Raw genomic sequence first — 18654 nt, 5'->3', positions numbered from 1 at the left:
TTCCAGTTGTATTGACGAGTCTCGCCAACTATCCAAGCCGGTCATTCCTATACATCGTGGCTACCCTGACCACCGTCCTGTCCACCTGTCCCATCATGGTCGCTGACCCTTTTCCTGATATACTTCCTTCCACTACTGACGATCCCAACTTTAATTTGCTACTTTCTTGTGGCTCCTTTGAACACTAGACTAGGCAACTTTCCGCATGATGTAACCCAAGTATGTCAAACATCTACACACCTGCATGGTAGAGGAATGTTCTATTTGCGCACGACCGCGTGCGTGTCTTCGTCTGCTTAGCAAACAAATGCAATCTCCATATCTTCAGTTACACATTGACACACATTGGACTGGTTTGTCCGGCTCTGAATGTAGCAAAAGGGAATACGGAGGCTGATCAAAGTAACGAGAAGGGATGTTTTCCTAAAATGCTAAAGCTGGGAACAGCCGTGCTTGTTTATTGGGTGGTCCGCTAAAATTCCATCAGCGCCTAACCCTCCGTTTGTGTTTGTTGGACTGTAACCGGTTCAAGACAATGGCGATTCTGTCCGACAACAATAGGTGGAAATACAGCTGTTGAGAACTGCCCCTCAATTCCTCCCCAGTTGAGCCACGAGAGGAATTGGAAGTTAGCGGCGAGGGAAAATGAGGCGTTTACAAGCGTAGAGTAGCATTTTTTTTCTTGGTTTTAAGCCTTTCGGATTTCATTCATTCCCTTTTTGCAGTTTTGACTTTCCTCCTCTTTCCTGGTTGTCCCTCCCTCTCGCTCTCGCTCTCCACACTTGCTCAACCTGCTTATCTGAGCAGGGCAGGGCTCCGCGGGCTCACAGCGCTTGGAGGCGGGCCTTGTCTGCTTTCAATCAATAACCTGTGAAATTCCGAAATACAAGAAGGTCCTGTCTCTGGCAGGCTGTACCACAGTCAAGAGGGCGGGCTCCCACGCACACTGGGCTCAGCGCTATCGCTTGCCGGCAATTTCTCTCGACTTGCTCAGGTCTGAAAGCAACCCTCCGTCAGTCCGTCCTTCCGTCCGCCGCGATGGCCGATCACACGTCTCCGGACTACTTTAGCTGTACGCTATGCGTGAATCTCCTGCGGGACCCCGTGGCCATTCCTTGCGGCCACAGTTTCTGCATGGACTGCATCAGCGGCTACTGGAACGAATCGGACTACACGGGGATTTACATTTGCCCTCAGTGCAAGATCACCTTCACCCAGAGGCCCGTGTTGCGGCCCAACGCCACGCTCAGCATGGTGGCTGAAAAGATCAAGAAGAGCGGCCTGAACTTGAACGTCCACTTGCCCCAAGGGAACGGCTACGCGGGACCGAGCGACGTCCCTTGCGACTTCTGCTCCGGGAAGAAACTCAAGGCCGTCAAGTCCTGTCTGAACTGTCTGGCGTCCTACTGCGAGAAACACCTGAAGCCCCACTACGAGTCGGCCACCTTCAAGAGGCACAAGTTGGTGGACGAGTTGGGAAACCTGGACAGGAAGATCTGCCCGCAGCACCAGAAGTCTTTGGAGCTCTTCTGTCGGACCGACCAGATGTGTATCTGCGCCATCTGCACCGTCAGCGAACACAAAGGCCACAACATCGTCTCGGCCGAGGCCGAGAGGAGTGAAAAACAGGTACGGGGCAAATGTCATACCATGTTGTTCATCTACACAAATACACAAATAGTGCCGCTTCCGGTTAGATCGCTTTCGATAGCCCGGGGAAACAAAGTGTACGCATTTCAACAAACAAACACTTTATGACCATCACGGCTGTCATACATGACTTTTGACCTAGGTCCATCTGTGGAAGCCAATGACTCATAAATGACGAAAATACGTCAGCCTCTTACTACCTCAATTCGTGAATGGGGTCAACTGGTACAGTAAATACCAATAACAAAGATAATTCCACATACAGTGCATTAAAATCCCAAATGCACTCAGTTCTAACGCCGCTACTACTCGACTCGATGAATCCTAATACACAACAGAAACCAAGATACGACATACCAAACTACAAAATCATTGTCTTGTAGGTGATTATCTGTTTCCCCCAAATCCTGCAGTACACATTTGCACGTACTTTGTCCTATTTCTCCAATGCTATCAGCTACCTTGGCAGGCACTCGGCGCCAAAACAAGTGCGGCTCTCTGATTAGCTGCGTGAAGGTTGGGGGAGTCACCGAAAATTGCTTTTCAGAGAATGTGCTGTTCCATCTGTTGGATAGCTAGACAGAAACTGCCTTCCTGTGCCATTTCCCACCTGTGGGAGGAGGCCTGGGGCGATACTGGAATGTCAGGGAGTCAAGGTTTTTCATGAGTCACAGCCAAAGCACTTGCCTAGCTGTGAGAAAACCCTGACCACAGGCTGAGCGCGCTTTAAATCGACCGTGTTAGATTCTTATCCTTTACCCGACTATAGAGTCCAGGATCTCCAATCATGTCATTTTACCATCAGACTTTTACAAATCTCACAGCATCGCCCTCTGTTTCCCCTCCCCCTCTGGCGCTCACCCCTGCCAGATTCCCCACATTCCACCAGCTTATCTTGAAGAATGGCTTGGTGAGCTTGAGAATCAAGCCGAATTAGAAAAGCCCCCTTTTTCTGCATGTCAGTTTGGCGCGCACCTTGAAACATCCCTTTTAAAAGTCACTCAGCAGTGGATTCACATTCCTGACATGACCAGAATTCCATGACAGACCCCCCCCCCGTCTGAGATCAAACCTGCCCATATGGAGAAATTTCCTGAATAGGCTTTATTAGGCATGCTGAGTTGGCGGTCGATACCAAGACCTTAAATGTGAACCTGGGTCATTTCAGAATTGGAAGACATTTTGCATCCCTCTAATTAGAAATAACCCGTAATATGTAGAGAAAACCCCCAAAAATGAAGGTTCATTTTTCTTGATTGTTGAAGTCAAAGTGCCCTCCAATTCTGGAACGAGTCACCTGTATTTATTTCCTCAACAATCATGGCACGACACTGATCTAAAACACACAAATCATTTGACATTTAACATGTAATAGGAATAAAATGTTGCTTACAGAAACTCTTGGGAATCTCCACATCAGAGATCAGACAAAAATGCCAAGAACGCGTAAAGGAGCTGGATGAGTTGAAGACGGCAGTGGATTCGCTAAAAGTAAGGTCAAACATTTGAATCCTGACAAAATAACATGTATTTGTGTCCAAAATATTTTTGAAACCTGTGTTTATCCTCAAGGCTTCCACTCTTTTTCACATTACTTTTTCCCATTTGCATGTACAAATATACACATGTCAACACATACCCGAAGAAGTATATGTCTCCATTCTCCTCCGTGTTCTCCCGTAGAATTCCGCCCAGCGAGCCATGCTGGAGAGTCAGAAGATGTTTGAGGACATGATTCGTTCCATCGAGAGGATGAGGTCAGAGGTGACCAAGCTGATTGGGATTAACGAGAAAGCCGCGTTCAACCAAGCTGAAGCTTTGATCGAGCGTCTGGAACAGGAAATTGATGAACTGAAGAAAAAGGAGTCAGGATTGAAGCAACTCTATAGTACGGACGACCACATCCACTTTCTGCAGGTATTCTCCCTTAGAAAGATGTCGGGAATGACAGACAACATATGGAAGATATATTTACAAGATGCCAAATTTTCCTCCCTCAGAACTTCAACTACCTGTGCACCCCCACTGACGATGGCTTCATACCAAAGGTGACCGTCAACCCCGATTTTTCTTTCGGGACCGTCAGGAAAGCCGTGGCCGAGATTAAGGATCGCCTGGAAGAGTTTGGTCGAGAAGAGTTGCTAAAGATCTCCAAGACAGGTTTGTTCCATTTTTACAAGCGGAGAACGGCAATCCTTCCAAATGAGCACAGAACAACGTGAATAAATCTGCTTTGCCTTGCAGTGAATGACGTTCCTGTGTATACTACAGAAAGTCGAACACTGGACAGAAGGAGCCGAGGTGAGCTGATTCTTGACAATAATGGCCATGATTAAGAACTACAGAATATGGGATTTAAATGTCATTTTAGGCAAGCACAAAATGAAGTGGCAGGCTGGATGTAATTAAGTTAAACACCCCAACATCTATCTTAAATATGACTTTATTTCCAGGTAAAGACCACAACATGACAACAGTTGACAATACGCATGCTACACCAGAGCCAAGAAGCAGAGCAGATTTCGTCAAATGTAAGTCTCCACACTCTCCCCGATGTTTCAAAACAATCGTTGCCCCTAAATCGACTTCCTTTGGCTAAAAACGTATCGCCTGTTCAAACACAGACTTCTGCCAACTCAAGTTAGATCCGGTCACAGCCTACAAAGAGCTGTTCATCTCCGAGCACAGTAGAAAAGTCATCCGAACGAGGGATCTGCAGCCTTACGGAGAAAACTCCGAGAGGTTCGACAGTTTTGCCCAAGTTCTATGCCGGGAGGGTCTGTCCGGAGGCCGATTCTACTGGGAAATCGAGTGGAGCGGAGAATTCTCCATCGGAGTGGCCTACAAGGGCATCAGCCGTAAGGGTAAAGGTTCCCTGTGTCTGCTGGGCTACAACGACAAATCCTGGAGTCTGCTCTGTTCCGACACCGGTTACTCGGCCTGGCACAACAGGGTGGATAAAAGCGTCAGCGGCCCTCATTCCCCGAGAATAGGCGTGTACTTGGACCACGGTGCGGGCTTGCTGGCGTTCTATAGCATCGGAAGTAGCATGACGTTGCTGCACCGCTTCGAAACCACATTCACCGAGCCCCTTTATCCAGGCTTTGGAGTGGGGACCTCGGTCAAAATCTGCAACGTCAAGTGAACATTTGCAAAATATCTCACTTTTACCTTGCCTTTTTTGTGCATTATTCTGAAATGGATAATGTTACCATTTTTAATGCTCTTTATTTCTAACTCAAAATGTGCAAACTATCACATGCTGTATTATACTCTGTTTTTTGTTGTCAATTTACTGTCAGCTTACAAGATCACTGCCATAAAAGGCCTTCATGCCCATTAACACCTTTAGTTATGTCACATTCTGGTATTTCATATTTATCTTGTTTCAAAGGGTGTGCCAAATGTTTTTTTTTGTTAAAAAAAAGTGCATTGTTGCAATTATCTTTGCGACAACAAATTCAATCCTATTCAACCAAATGTAAAATATAATCTTTTCACCGTTTGACTAACTCTTATTTAACGTTATGCATGTTTACTTAAAAACACTTACAAAATCCCACCAATACAATTGTTATCAGCACAGTTTTTGTTCATTTCATAAAGATTTATACTTTGGAATAAACAACTACACTAAAAAGTTGTGTTTTGCTGTTGTTTTTCATCATCGACACGAATTAAACAAGTACAAGATAGGGGAAATTTAACCAACAAGGTGTACATTTTTTCAATAAAACTACTATTCAACTCTGATAGAATAACAAAGGCTTGAGTGTTTTACAAAACGTAAAATGCCTTTTACATGCGCTCCATTGACTATGTCATATTGCCTCTGTCCTTAAGATGGCCGAAAAGTGATTACACTTTTCCACATTACTTCAGAAGCCATATAAACATATCTGTGGCAGAACCTAGCAAACCAACCTCTATCTCCCCCTACTGGGTCATAAATGTCACTGTGCACCAGTGCAAAAAAAGTATAGTTTTGACCAAATCAATGATTTTTGGAGGTATTTTTATTGTTTCAATATTTTTATATGAATTAGTACATACAATGCACAAGAGGAAAACAAAATTGATTTAGACATTATAGCCAACAAGTCCTCCTTTTCCGATGCACTCTCCAATGTAGAACCACATCAGTACTTCAGTGGCCACCAGTCCATTTCTGAAAGCATCCTGTATGAGAGGGAACATGTTCTAATTAAACATCTAAATAAAACAATAAAACTGTAAAATATGTAATAAGGAAACTGTTGCAGAATGTTACTTCAATTATCTTATCCGTCTAAGGAGTGGTGACTAGAAAAGTTACAATTTATTCATCATTTACTATTGTTTGAGAACGCAGTCAGGGTGTCACTCAATGTTTTAAGACTGTTTTGGTATTGTTATTAAATGCCATATAATAACACAAGTCATTAAAAAAAGTGACACCAGTCATTTTAAACAACCAGGCTTTGCAATTTGGGCATGGAGAAATCCTGCATATTTTACATGTAATATATTCAGCCTAATATTTGTAGGATCTTTTATTGCTAGTAAGCCTTATGCCATGTCATGCGTAAATCCACGTTAACTCACCTTAACTGTTGTTTCACCAAGGCGTCCAGTTTGTAAACCCTTGATGAGGTTACTTGCGCCCTCAATGGCCTTGGGGATCTCGGCTGGACTGGGTGGGACAAGTTCGACGCGAGCGTAGTGCCAGAATGTTGCTAGCCGAGGTTTTGAATAAGTGACAGCGGCTGGGTGGAAAGAATACACGTTGAGCAAAGCTAAATGCTACGTTAGCCTAGCTAGATTTTTTTTAAATTATCGAGCCGCTACCAATAATTATTGAGTGGCAACGAATGCTAACGTTAGCCTTGAGCTTTTTTTAAATGATCGAGCCACTACCAATAACTATTGAGCGGCAACGAGTAAATAACTTCAAGACTTGCTGTTTAGATAGAAATTTAGCTGGCAATGATTACATGCATGTTATTCAGTTAGCAGCCAGTTTACATCCGCTATCGCCATTTTCACAAAATGCATCTCATAACCAAACACACTTTTTTAGAATATTTAATAGCTTACCCCCAACCAAAGTCGGTACTTTAGCGACCAGCTTTTGCACTGCCTGTGCCATTTTGAGACAATTGTCCACGGATAAACTGTGGTTGTCTCCTGCTGTCGACGAATGTCACCTCCAGTAAAAGGACCCCTTTCGGGAGCTGCCCAAACAATTGCCTGTGTAGATTCTTCGATTGGTTTTAATTACGTTTTTGTGCAATACCGCCTTCTTCTGGTATGGAGGGAGACCTGCATTTTACTGGTACGATTTATAAAAATATTAAAACAAGATATCATGTTCATTATTTTCCTAAAATATTGGAACAATATCTGATATTCTTTCCTTTTCGAATTGATGAACTAAATTAGCTTTTTGGCAAAATCACAACACTTTAATATTTAATGTTGTTATTTTTACTATTCTGTAATACAAAGACTCCTATTTGATGACAGACTAATTTCAGCTATTACATCCAAACAAAAGAACCTTTATTGAATTTAATCTTTTATTCAATCATTTAGCACACTACACACACATTTGAGAGGTTTGAGCCCAGAACTTTGAGTAACTTTAGTGCCCACCCCTCAGCCGCAAGACAAGGTGGAGCGTAGACTCCTTTTGTATGTTATAGTCAGAAAGAGTGCGACCATCTTCTAGTTGCTTTCCAGCAAATATCAATCTTTGTTGATCAGGTGGAATGCCTTCCTTGTCCTGGATTTTAACTTTCACATTCTCAACCGTGTCGCTGTCCTCGACCTCGAGGGTGATGGTTTTTCCAGTGAGCGTCTTTACAAAGATCTGCATGCCACCTCTTAGGCGCAGGACGAGATGAAGGGTCGACTCCTTTTGTATGTTGTAGTCAGAGAGGGTGCGACCATCTTCTAATTGTTTGCCCGCAAATATCAACCTCTGTTGATCAGGTGGAATGCCTTCCTTGTCCTGGATTTTGACTTTCACATTCTCGACTGTGTCACTGTCCTCGACTTCAAGGGTAATGGTTTTTCCAGTAAGGGTCTTGACAAAGATCTGCATGCCGCCGCGTAACCGCAGGACAAGATGAAGGGTAGACTCCTTCTGGATATTGTAGTCGGACAGAGTCCGACCGTCTTCAAGTTGCTTTCCAGCAAAGATCAGCCTTTGTTGGTCAGGCGGAATTCCTTCCTTGTCCTGGATTTTAGACTTGACATTCTCTACTGTATCACTTTCCTCAACCTCAAGAGTGACAGTTTTACCAGTCAAAGTCTTCACAAAGATTTGCATGCCTCCTCGTAGACGCAGGACAAGATGAAGTGTAGCTTCCTTTTGGATGTTGTAGTCAGAGAGAGTACGGCCGTCTTCCAGTTGTTTTCCGGCAAAGATCAGTCTCTGCTGGTCTGGGGGAATACCTTCTTTGTCTTGTATTTTGGCCTTGACGTTCTCAACTGTATCGCTCTCCTCAACCTCAAGTGTGACGGTTTTACCAGTCAGTGTCTTCACAAAGATCTGCATGCCACCCCGTAAACGCAAGACGAGATGAAGGGTAGCTTCCTTTTGGATGTTGTAGTCAGAGAGAGTACGACCCTCTTCGAGTTGCTTCCCGGCAAAGATCAGCCTTTGTTGGTCCGGGGGAATGCCTTCTTTGTCCTGGATTTTGGTCTTGACATTCTCAACCGTATCACTAGACTCCACCTCAAGCGTGATGGTCTTACCGGTCAAGGTCTTCACAAAGATTTGCATGCCACCCCGTAAACGCAAGACAAGATGAAGGGTAGCCTCTTTTTGGATGTTGTAGTCAGAGAGGGTATGACCATCTTCCAGTTGCTTTCCAGCAAAGATAAGCCTTTGTTGGTCAGGGGGAATGCCTTCTTTGTCCTGGATTTTGGTCTTGACATTTTCAACCGTGTCACTCGACTCCACCTCAAGCGTGACAGTTTTACCGGTCAAAGTCTTCACAAAGATCTGCATTCCACCCCGGAGACGCAGCACAAGATGGAGCGTAGCCTCCTTTTGGATGTTGTAGTCAGAGAGAGTACGACCATCTTCCAGTTGCTTTCCAGCAAAGATCAGCCTTTGTTGATCAGGAGGAATGCCTTCTTTGTCCTGGATTTTGGCCTTGACATTCTCAACCGTGTCACTGGACTCTACCTCAAGAGTGATGGTTTTACCGGTCAAAGTCTTCACAAAGATTTGCATGCCGCCCCGTAAACGCAAGACAAGATGAAGGGTAGCCTCCTTTTGGATGTTGTAATCAGACAGAGTGCGGCCATCTTCCAACTGTTTGCCTGCAAAGATCAGCCTCTGCTGGTCAGGTGGAATACCTTCCTTGTCTTGGATTTTGACTTTCACGTTCTCAACACTATCGCTCGGCTCAACATCGAGGGTGATTGTTTTGCCGGTGAGGGTCTTCACAAATATTTGCATGCCACCTCTCAGACGCAGTACATGGTGGAGGGTAGACTCTTTCTGGATGTTGTAGTCGGAGAGCGTACGGTCATCTTCCAGTTGCTTACCGGCAAAGATCAACCTCTGTTGGTCTGGAGGCGTGCCTTCCTTGTCCTGAATTTGCGCCTTGACATTCTCCACGGTGTCACTGGTCTCGACCTCAAGGGTGATGGTTTTGCCAGTGAGGGTCTTGACAAAGATTTGCATGCCACCTCTCAAACGCAGGACAAGATGTAGGGTGGACTCCTTTTGGATGTTGTAGTCTGATAAAGTCCGGCCATCTTCCAGCTGTTTGCCCGCGAATATCAACCTCTGCTGATCGGGGGGAATGCCTTCCTTATCCTGGATTTTCGATTTAACATTCTCAACGGTGTCACTGCCCTCAACCTCAAGAGTAATGGTCTTGCCAGTGAGGGTCTTTACAAAGATCTGCATGCCACCTCGTAGACGCAAGACAAGATGGAGGGTGGACTCCTTCTGAATGTTGTAGTCAGAGAGGGTGCGGCCATCTTCCAACTGCTTCCCAGCAAAGATCAGCCTTTGTTGGTCAGGGGGAATTCCTTCTTTGTCCTGGATTTTGGCCTTGACATTCTCAACTGTATCACTATCCTCAACCTCAAGAGTGATGGTCTTGCCCGTGAGGGTCTTGACAAAGATCTGCATGCCACCACGCAAACGCAGGACAAGATGGAGGGTGGACTCCTTTTGGATGTTGTAGTCCGATAAAGTCCGGCCATCTTCCAGCTGTTTGCCAGCAAATATCAGTCTCTGCTGATCAGGGGGAATACCTTCCTTGTCCTGGATTTTGCCTTTCACATTCTCGACCGTGTCACTCTCCTCTACCTCAAGGGTGATAGTTTTGCCAGTGAGTGTCTTCACAAAGATCTGCATGCCCCCTCTCAGGCCCAGGACTTGGTCAATGGTGGACTCTTTGGGGATGTTGTAGTCTGAGAAGGTTCGGTCATCTTCTAACTGCTTCCCAGCAAAGACCAGTTTCTGATGATGAGGGGGAATGCCTTCCATGTTGTCTATTCTGGCCTTCACATCCTCAATGGTGTCAGTACACTCAACACTGAGAACCACAGTCTTCCCAGTAAGCGTCTTCACAAAGATTTGCATGTTTGCACCTGAGAAGGAAAAAAAATGTATTACTCTTGTCACTCCGTTTAAAAACGAAGACTAAAAATAGTACCTTAATCAAAGTCAATAGGCTTTATTCAGTCATCAACCATGACGTATGACTCTCTGAAGTCAAATGGCCTGATATGGTGAGCTTCCATGTTATGCTACGGGTATGCTAAAGACTTTTTAAATGATTGCCTCAGTACAGTTCCCTTGAATACATGTTTAAACATTTTTATTGATTTGTTTAAGCAGTTTTTTCCTGTATTGAATTGCAATGTTAAACTGCTGGCTAATGCCAAACAACATTTCTGAAATATGAGGGTTTACCTTTCACCAATCTTATTCAAAGACATTCTAGATTATTTGAATGTCTAAAATAGCATGTTCATGTTGAACCAACCATTTTGTATATTACAAAGCACCACCCGAACAACATCAATGTCAGATTCAACACACAACAATGATTAAGATTCAGGCCTGAGGAGTACTCTCAGTCAAGAGGCAATACACACCCCATTTTCAGCCAAACCCATGACAGTGGGTGTTATCAGACCTATCATTGGTTGCCATGTCCAAACAGGAAAACTGATTCATGTGATGATGCATTTTAACATCAAATTGGCACTAGCATCTCAAGGGAATTTGTTTGTAAAAAATAAACTTAATATTACAAGGCATTTTTATTTGTAGCATTGCACCACTCAAACATAAAGCAAATCAAAGTGCTTTAGTTACAAATTTTAAACTAAAAAAATACACCAATATGTAAAATGATTATTCAAGACTGTATTAGACATTTTAAAATATTATCTTTAATAAGCACGCCTTTAATAAGGCAATTAAATTATTTTACCTTCTATTTTATGTTTATTGAGATAACTTGTACATCAAAATAAGACCGTTTGTAAACAAATTCAAAGATTACTTACAATAAATATCACCGGAAGTATCTTGTCCGGAAATGGACGAATTTCTTAATATGAATATCTTTGGATTTTTTTCTCTCCTGCTCGCAAGGTCGGCGACCGGGTGCTTAAAGCTCCCCACGTGCTAATGTCTCGGAATTTTATATTATCGTCACAATAATCGTCACAAATGTAAGCACACGACGAATGTTATACGTCGAGTTTGAATCAAGGACTTCAATAAAATTCAAGCGATTGCGTCATCTCGTGACGTCAGTTAACTCTGATGGCTTTTTTTCAGTCCCACATTTAAACGTGCTTTAAAGTTGATTGTTTTCTTGAATGTCTGTTGTGTAAGGTAATTAAATCGTTGTTTTAAAATTTATTTTACACCATCCATGGTTCTATTTGGGCAAAGGATTGCGGACTACTCAAACGTGAACTTTGTAGGTCTTGGATTGTAAATAATAACACAGTAATAATAATAATTATAGTTAAAAAAAACTTCCTTTGCTAGGGAACTATGCTAAATCATGAGCTAATTAAAACGATTTGAACAATCTGTTTATACTACAAAATATGCATGACAGTATGATGCAAAAATTAAAATGACCTTTTCCCCAAAATAAAAAAAAAAATTAAAATTAAAAAAAAACATTTCGAATAAATTAAGAAAATACAGTTTAACCTTTTGATCTAGGGTATTTCCATAAAAAAGAAATTAAAATCATTAAGAATTTTTTTAATGTTGATTATCCACCTGTTAATAACAGATTAACTGCTTCTGTACAATTAAAAAATAGATTTTTTTTCTGAAATAGCACATAAACACGAATATTCAAAATAATCATACTTTCTTTCTATTACTCTGTAGCTTAAGTCACAATTTCACAAATAATTGAACCTAAACATGGTAAATTGGTCAAACCATTTGTTTTAAATGTGTCCATTCCATGCAAATCTTTGATATGGATTAGTCACTTTTAATACTGTTAAATAATAGCATTTTGGAGCACGGCATGGAGTGTCGTTTTGGCTTTTGAAGTCATTTCACAAGTGTGACACTTCTGCTTCTTCGCTCTGTTGAATAGAAATCAAAAATATAAAGAAGAGCTAGAGGGCCTGCTTTTATTGGCTCATGGCCTCATCATGGCGTCACCTCATTGTTGACTATCTCAATTTGTTTGGAGTTCTCGCAGTTGACTTTATCCTTAACAAGTAAGGAAAGACTTGGCCCTCCTTCCTTCACAAGGATCATCACATCTTCCAGATATTGTTCTTCCACATTTTGCCCGTTAACCTCCATCACAACATCACCCATTATTAATCCTGCTTTCTCCCCTGGGCTTCCTGGGGCCACCTGCAAAATAGGTTAAATGTTATCTTTGTGTCGAATGTAGTCATTTAAAGTTGATATTTTAACCGTACCTGACTGATGAAGGTTCCGGGGCGCTGTGGTATGCAGCCAAGGTTGAAGCCGAAACCCAAGGTTTCTTTTGGGAGAGTGCAAAGCCTAGGCTGAGGTGAACCCGCTGTATCATTTTGAAGGCAATCTTCTGATGCGTCGACCGCTCGAACCTTAGCGTCGTCCTCACAGAAGAGGAGCGGCGATAGACCTAACTGCAAGAGCATTAAGCCAAGTGTAAAAGTCCGATTCTTAGCGGAAATACACAGATAATTTGTTTCTATTTAACCAGTGGTCGCAAACCTGTAAAAATGAGATAATATTGAGCTTTATTTTTGTACGCGCAATTAGATGTAGTATATCCAAGTATACGCTTTTGGCAGCTCAGTTATAATCAGGCACGACTTATTGTCCGGAAAATACGGTGATTAAAATCGGATAAGATGCGTTTAAGACCCTCATTTTCTGAACCTCTTTAGCCTCATTAACACACACACCCATACCTAGGGGCAATTTACAGTGTCCAATTAGCCCACCATGCATGTTTTTGGAATGTGGGAGGAAACCGGAGTACCCGGAGAAAACCCACGCAGGCCTGGGGAGAACATGCAAATTCCACACAGGTGGTTTTAAAATAATGACCTATGTATTTAAAAAAAATAGGGAAACATTAAATATTTCTATTTGTAAGTTTTAAACGTTTTGAATGAAAAAGGAAATATAGTAATATAGTTTAATTACATTACAAAATAAAATGGTAAAAAGTCAGTTTTATTTACTTTTACATTTAAAAGAATGTTTTTTTTTGGATTTCAAAGAATTTCAAAAGAAAAGTCAGGAAACCCACGCTGGCCTGGGCAGAACATGCAAACTCCACACAGGTGGACCAACCTGGATTTGAACCCAGAACCCCAGAGATGTGAGGCCGACGCGTTAACGGTTAACGCCACTCGCGCCACCGGGCCGCCCAGAAATATAAAATACAAGATGTAATGCAAATATGTCCAACCTGTGTGTAAAACTCATGGCCTTGCGGAATAATTGTGGTGATTGAGATATGCTGGCCACTTTCTCTAACTCTTGTCACGATGTCGTCGTGCTCCCACAACTCCACCGACTCGCCGTTGAGCTCCAGCAAGACGTCGCCATCCCGCATTCCAGCTTTCCCTGCTGGACTGTCAGTGTCCACCTTACGTAGCACATGAGCTGTACCATACGAACAGACAATTACAGACCAAACTAAAAGATTTTTAGCACTTTTTGTGTAAGCTATTACCTGTACGTCCTGATGTCGCTTTCTCAAAGCATAGGAGGAACCCGTAGCCGTTTGGTTCTAAATCCAAATCTAATTTTCTCGCTGTGAACGGCAGGTTGTGCGGAACCGCCATAATTGGGAGGATGGGCATCCGAAGTTGAGTGTACTTCTTCTCACTTTCGTTGTCGATCACTAGGATGGTGATGAAATTGCCACATTTTTTTATCTACGACAAAAGAATATCATAAGCTGCCTTACGGTTAACTGGTAGCTTTTTCAAAAGTGGTTGGACAGTCACATGTTTATTTATGATGAATTTGGCTATTTTATGTGATCATGGTTCAGTGCTTTTGTAATAAAAGAATAAAGACGTCAACTCTTTCTTTTTCAAGTATATTTACCTACTTTTTATTCGAATTTTGAGGGTCAGGGCACATAAAAAGTACTTTTCCCTCTCTAAATATAAGTACAGTGTCATTTTATCCTCTAAAGCGATAGTAGATAAAACCTCAGCCTTAGTTTTAGCAACATTTACCCTTCTACAATTTTGTATTTTTAGTTTGGGGATGGTGGAAGTTGTTAGAAAGACAGGAAGAGAAATTAAATGATATCATGAAGTCACTGTCCATAGACTTGGATGGTGAAAAAAGCCGTTCATACCATTTTGCTGAGTGCCGAGTGTGTGAGATGGGAAACCACAGCTCCATTCATCCACACCAAGCGATCCCCCTTGCGAACGCCAGCTTTTTCAGCTTGCCCTCCGGCCACCAGGTTGACGGAGAAGCAACCCTTTTCGGCTACGTCGACATGGATAGAGAGTTTTAGTCTTTGTTCTAAACGTGGTGACCCGTACGTACCTCCAACTGGTATGAAGCTGATACCCAGACCCAAGACATGATGCATGGGGATGTGACACAGTCTTGGTGCTTGAAAGTCTTCACCCTTAAATGATTTGACAAGATGGCGGAAGCCGTGCCCGTCGGCCACTGCCTTCTCATACGTCTCCCCATCCAGAACTAATAAGCATAAGTGATTTCCACTTAGCTTTATTCTTTTGGCCACCTAAAAAAAATACTTCAGTTGAGAAACAATCATGATGGATATAAACCTAGTTTCAATTTTGTTAGATAGAAAAAACATGATAAAGGTTTATTTTAGGTATCTATTTTAAATTGAAGAGAGGGGGTTGAATTAATTGATAAAATAGTAATGGTCACAAAATTGGTTATTTAGAAAAAACACGATAAAGGTTTATTTTAGGTATCTATTTTAAATTGAAGAGTGGGGGTTGAATTAATTGATAAAATAGTCATGGTCACAAAATTGGTTATTTAGAAAAAACATGATAAAGGTTTATTTTAGGTATCTATTTTAAATTGAAGAGTGGGGGTTGAATTAATTGATAAAATAGTCATGGTCACAAAATTGGTTATTTAGAAAAAACATGATAAAGGTGCATTTTAGGTATCTATTTTAAATTGAAGAGTGGGGGTTGAATTAATTGATAGAATAGTAATGGTCACAAAATTGGTTATTTAGATGTCTGATACAAATAGTCAACTCATTGACCTCCTGGTGAGGTGCGTCGTCCACAAAGGCGTTGTTGACCTCAAGGAGCCTGTCACCATCTTGGAGTCCGCAACGCCACGCAATTGCTCCAGAAGCCACTTTCCTGATGATGTGACCCCGTTGCACCCATTCCACTCTCAGATGAAAACCATAAGACTCCCCTTCCTCCTTTTTTAGCACACAAAGACGTGGCGTGGGTGTGGATTCTGGAAGCCAAGTGTTAGACAGGAGTTTTAGACTTTCCCACAGCCCCCCATGACAAGCCCCCCAAAATAGACGCACCTTCTGTGATGACCATCAGTGGATTGTCGATGCCTTCTTTAGGATTAAATGTAAATTCCCTTCCCAGAAAGACAAGAGACAAAGCGCTGTTTCAATGGATTAGCTATGGTAATGGATGGTAAACAATGATATGCAATTTACATTCAGTGATTTGAATGAAGAGGATATCATTAAACGGAAGGTCACCATAGGTCAATTGTCACAATAAAAGTTTTATATGGCAACACCAAGTCTTATCTCCTTTCTTGTGCATTTGTGATGACAGTGCGAAAAAAACCTTAAATGTGAAAAGGTTACTCACATTTTCACAGTTGGTTCTTCACTTAATGATAAACAATAGCTGCCATATTCAATTTGGAGGCTTGTTGCAGTTCTCTATTTAGAACAAGCTCAGTCGAAAGACTGTTGAAAGATACGGAAATACACTAAATGTCACAAATGAGATCAAATGCAAGACTTACTTTGTGTCGCATAACACCAAGCCTTAAAAAAAAACATCAGATCAAGAGCCTGGATTTAGTAAGTGAATCATTACAATAATAATGTTTAATACGAGCGCAAATCTAGACATAAACAAATAAATACTAATCAAAGTTCTGGGACAAGTATATCAATTTGAACTTTGAGCTCTGTCAATGTCTCAGCGGTCTTAGCCAATAAACAGCATTTGCAGATTTATGCTCATAAAAATAAGGTAGTACAAGTTTGCGTGAGGAAATATAACTTTCAAGGATTGGCAGGTGAGCCAAATGTCATTTAAGGGAAAAAGTCATAGTTACACTCCTTGAAGGGCTTTTCCCATTCAAACACATATTGAACTTTGAATTATTCATGTAAAATAGCAACACTCTTATTTTCTTCCCTCATGAAATATAACTATATATCTGTAAAAAGTTTCTTCCACCACGGACAATTCTTCAAAATATGGTGTTAAAATGTTACTCACGTCTAATCTCTCACTGCTTTTGATAACAAAATCAGTCACAATCTCTTCTCAACTTTGCTGTTCTTTTCCAGTCTGACAAGATAAATGGAACGCAATGGCTTGTACAATTTGGAACATCTTCACATACTATATGTGTCCATGCAACTTTTTTTTCTAAATGTATATAATTACGATAATACTATTTAGCAGAATTGCATCTGTTCTGCTAATAACTGACCCAGAAGACACTATTAACTAAAAGTCAGTCATCTTCGTGTCAACAGTCAACCTGTATTTCGAGTCTTAACTATTGAATATTAAAATGGTAAAAACAGCCCAAAGAACAAGATATGCCAAACATTTTCCAAATAGGGGATAAGGATGTACAAAACATGATATAATATAAATTGACAAAATATTAAAAGTACCTGTACTTGTTGTCATTCTTGGCCGCACAGTGGGGGATGCAATGGGAATAATTCAAACATACTATACACATTTATTCTGAATCTGTTAGGCCCCTCCCCCAAAAGGGGACAAAGTCTAAATCATGAAAATTGCGTACACCTACTGTACTTTCAGCTGACATTGAATTTATGTCTTTCAGTATCGCCTTATCTATATCCATATGAGAGTTATGGTCAAAACAGTCATATGAATGAACCATCCAGTATGTTTCAAATAAATAAATAGAAATTAAGTTGTAATTAGACAGGGTTTAGATATTTTTATAGATTATTTTAAGTATTTTATAACAGTCAGTACATAAACAGTATAAAGCAAATCTTTGGTGTCCATCAGAGGTGGTATTTATGCTTGGATAGATTATTTATTTTTCTACTTTCCTTTTTTAATGTCAATAAAATAGATTCTTTAAATACTATACTAAGTGGGCAGCCTGGTGGCTGAGTGGTTAGCGCGTCGGCCTCACAGTGGGGGACTTGGGTTCAAATCCAAGTCGGTCCACCTGTTTGGAGTTTGCATGTTCTCCCCGGGCTTCCGTGGGTTTTCTGTGGGTACTCCGGCTTCTTCCCACATTCCAAAGACATGCATGGTAGGCTGATTGGACACTCTAAATTGCCTCTAGGTATGACTGTGAGCATGAATGGTTGTTTTTCACCGTGTGCCCTGTGATTGGCTGGCCACCAATTCAGGGTCTCCCCCGCCTCTGGCCGAAAGTCAGCTGGGATAGGCTCTAGCACCCCCTGCGACCCTAGTGAGGATAAAGTGGTTCAGAAAATGAGATGAGAAATAGTATATTAAGTGTCTTGCCTTGAATAAAAAAATAGCACATAATAGATTTAATAAAGCAAATATTCCATGTTTTAATGTAAGTATGAGTCCACTAGATGGCAATAGGTTTTAAAGATATACTTGCATGCATGCAGGAAGCAAAGGCCCAAAAGTAGTCAATGAGTAACGTCACTTCAAAAGTAGTTCAAAGGTTCTACTTACAATTTCCTGGTTTGCAATAAAGACCAAAAATGAGAATTCTGGCATGATTTAAATTCTGATTATGCTATGTTTAATTGTGTATGTTTTCATTATCAGAATCAAAGCAACTTTAGCAAATCCAATGTGTTTATAGGTCATACTTGTGGATTGGCCACTCACACACGGCTAGAGTGCTGATAGGAAGTGGCATGCAAACCACAGTTTAGAGAAACCAGTAAGTCAATAAGGGGTCAATGCTCCAATCCTGGAGGAATGTGGTTGAAGAAAACGGGGTAACTGGTTATGCCTCAAAAATCTGGTCTGTCACTTGCATGACTGAATTGACGCAATAATGAAGAATGGGAAAGAGCCGATGGAGTTTCAACGGGCCTTCGCTTGCAAGTGGCAGCCATTCTCAGTCTCTGAGGTGGAGTCACTAACAGGAAGACAGAGCTCCTATCTGTGCCGATATCTTTACCAGAACTGGAGTGCCCTAACGGTCGAAATGTGCAAAGGAGACTTTTTGTCAGCGGCAATTTTCAGCATCCTTGTAACGGCTGCACATTTGTCTAACAGACTAAGGGCTCATTTTAAATATAGTACATCAAAATTCCCCAGTTTTATCTTCTG

General features: G+C 41.6%; 4 protein-coding genes across 9 annotated transcripts; 1 reads left to right on the top strand and 3 right to left on the bottom strand.

Moving 5' to 3' along the window:
* ftr82 (finTRIM family, member 82) lies at window positions 1-5290 on the top strand. Its single transcript, XM_077591458.1, has 7 exons — window positions 1-1629; window positions 3046-3141; window positions 3334-3567; window positions 3651-3810; window positions 3895-3951; window positions 4104-4181; window positions 4275-5290. The coding sequence occupies exons 1-7, from the start codon at window positions 1039-1041 to the stop codon at window positions 4793-4795; spliced, it is 1737 nt and encodes a 578-aa protein (XP_077447584.1). The 5' UTR covers window positions 1-1038; the 3' UTR covers window positions 4796-5290.
* Window positions 5291-5648: 358 nt separating this feature from the next.
* atp5l (ATP synthase, H+ transporting, mitochondrial F0 complex, subunit g) lies at window positions 5649-6895 on the bottom strand. The gene is made up of 3 exons (XM_077592511.1): window positions 6727-6895; window positions 6235-6395; window positions 5649-5829 (listed from the first exon to the last, which is right to left on the bottom strand). The coding sequence occupies exons 1-3, from the start codon at window positions 6776-6778 to the stop codon at window positions 5731-5733; spliced, it is 312 nt and encodes a 103-aa protein (XP_077448637.1). The 5' UTR covers window positions 6779-6895; the 3' UTR covers window positions 5649-5730.
* Window positions 6896-7060: 165 nt separating this feature from the next.
* LOC144067718 (polyubiquitin-A-like) lies at window positions 7061-11781 on the bottom strand. Of its 4 annotated transcripts, none has more exons than XM_077591582.1 (2): window positions 11179-11781; window positions 7061-10251 (listed from the first exon to the last, which is right to left on the bottom strand). In XM_077591582.1, exon 2 carries the CDS (start codon window positions 10241-10243, stop codon window positions 7274-7276), a length of 2970 nt encoding a protein of 989 aa, XP_077447708.1. In that variant the 5' UTR covers window positions 10244-10251; window positions 11179-11781; the 3' UTR covers window positions 7061-7273. The 4 variants fall into 4 exon arrangements, with proteins under 4 accessions (XP_077447708.1, XP_077447711.1, XP_077447709.1 ...); XM_077591585.1 differs by lacking the exon at window positions 11179-11781 and adding an exon at window positions 10762-10803; XM_077591583.1 differs by lacking the exon at window positions 11179-11781 and adding an exon at window positions 10317-10747.
* A 183-nt stretch (window positions 11782-11964) lies between these two features.
* nherf4b (NHERF family PDZ scaffold protein 4b) lies at window positions 11965-17038 on the bottom strand. 3 transcript variants are annotated; one of them, XM_077592608.1, is made up of 11 exons: window positions 17019-17038; window positions 16127-16148; window positions 15666-15724; window positions 15384-15589; window positions 14672-14876; window positions 14475-14611; window positions 13836-14040; window positions 13569-13765; window positions 12583-12774; window positions 12314-12514; window positions 11965-12234 (listed from the first exon to the last, which is right to left on the bottom strand). In XM_077592608.1, exons 1-11 carry the CDS (start codon window positions 17032-17034, stop codon window positions 12205-12207), a joined length of 1470 nt encoding a protein of 489 aa, XP_077448734.1. In that variant the 5' UTR covers window positions 17035-17038; the 3' UTR covers window positions 11965-12204. The 3 variants fall into 3 exon arrangements, with proteins under 3 accessions (XP_077448734.1, XP_077448735.1, XP_077448736.1); XM_077592609.1 differs by having other exon boundaries at window positions 13842-14040; XM_077592610.1 differs by having other exon boundaries at window positions 15967-16148; window positions 17019-17035.
* Window positions 17039-18654: the final 1616 nt, after the last annotated feature.

The sequence above is a fragment of the Stigmatopora argus genome, chromosome 22 (assembly GCF_051989625.1).
Source record: "Stigmatopora argus isolate UIUO_Sarg chromosome 22, RoL_Sarg_1.0, whole genome shotgun sequence".
NCBI lineage: Eukaryota > Metazoa > Chordata > Actinopteri > Syngnathiformes > Syngnathidae > Stigmatopora > Stigmatopora argus.
This window is presented reverse-complemented; position numbering and strand designations above follow the sequence as displayed.

Coding starts and splice junctions, on each gene's coding strand:
- nherf4b (XM_077592608.1), bottom strand. Junction 15,725..16,126: donor TTGGTGTTATGCGACACAAA/GTAAGTCTTGCA, acceptor CTTTCTGGGAAG/GGAATTTACATTTAATCCTA. Junction 14,612..14,671: donor CAGCTTCATACCAGTTGGAG/GTACGTACGGGT, acceptor ATGTCGACGTAG/CCGAAAAGGGTTGCTTCTCC.
- atp5l (XM_077592511.1), bottom strand. CDS start 6,778: ATGGCACAGGCAGTGCAAAAGCTGGTCGCTAAAGTACCGACTTTGGTT. Junction 6,396..6,726: donor AGTACCGACTTTGGTTGGGG/GTAAGCTATTAA, acceptor CTTTCCACCCAG/CCGCTGTCACTTATTCAAAA. Junction 5,830..6,234: donor TTGGTGAAACAACAGTTAAG/GTGAGTTAACGT, acceptor CCTCTCATACAG/GATGCTTTCAGAAATGGACT.
- ftr82 (XM_077591458.1), top strand. CDS start 1,039: ATGGCCGATCACACGTCTCCGGACTACTTTAGCTGTACGCTATGCGTG. Junction 1,630..3,045: donor CCGAGAGGAGTGAAAAACAG/GTACGGGGCAAA, acceptor TGTTGCTTACAG/AAACTCTTGGGAATCTCCAC. Junction 3,811..3,894: donor GCTAAAGATCTCCAAGACAG/GTTTGTTCCATT, acceptor TTTGCCTTGCAG/TGAATGACGTTCCTGTGTAT.
- LOC144067718 (XM_077591582.1), bottom strand. CDS start 10,243: ATGCAAATCTTTGTGAAGACGCTTACTGGGAAGACTGTGGTTCTCAGT.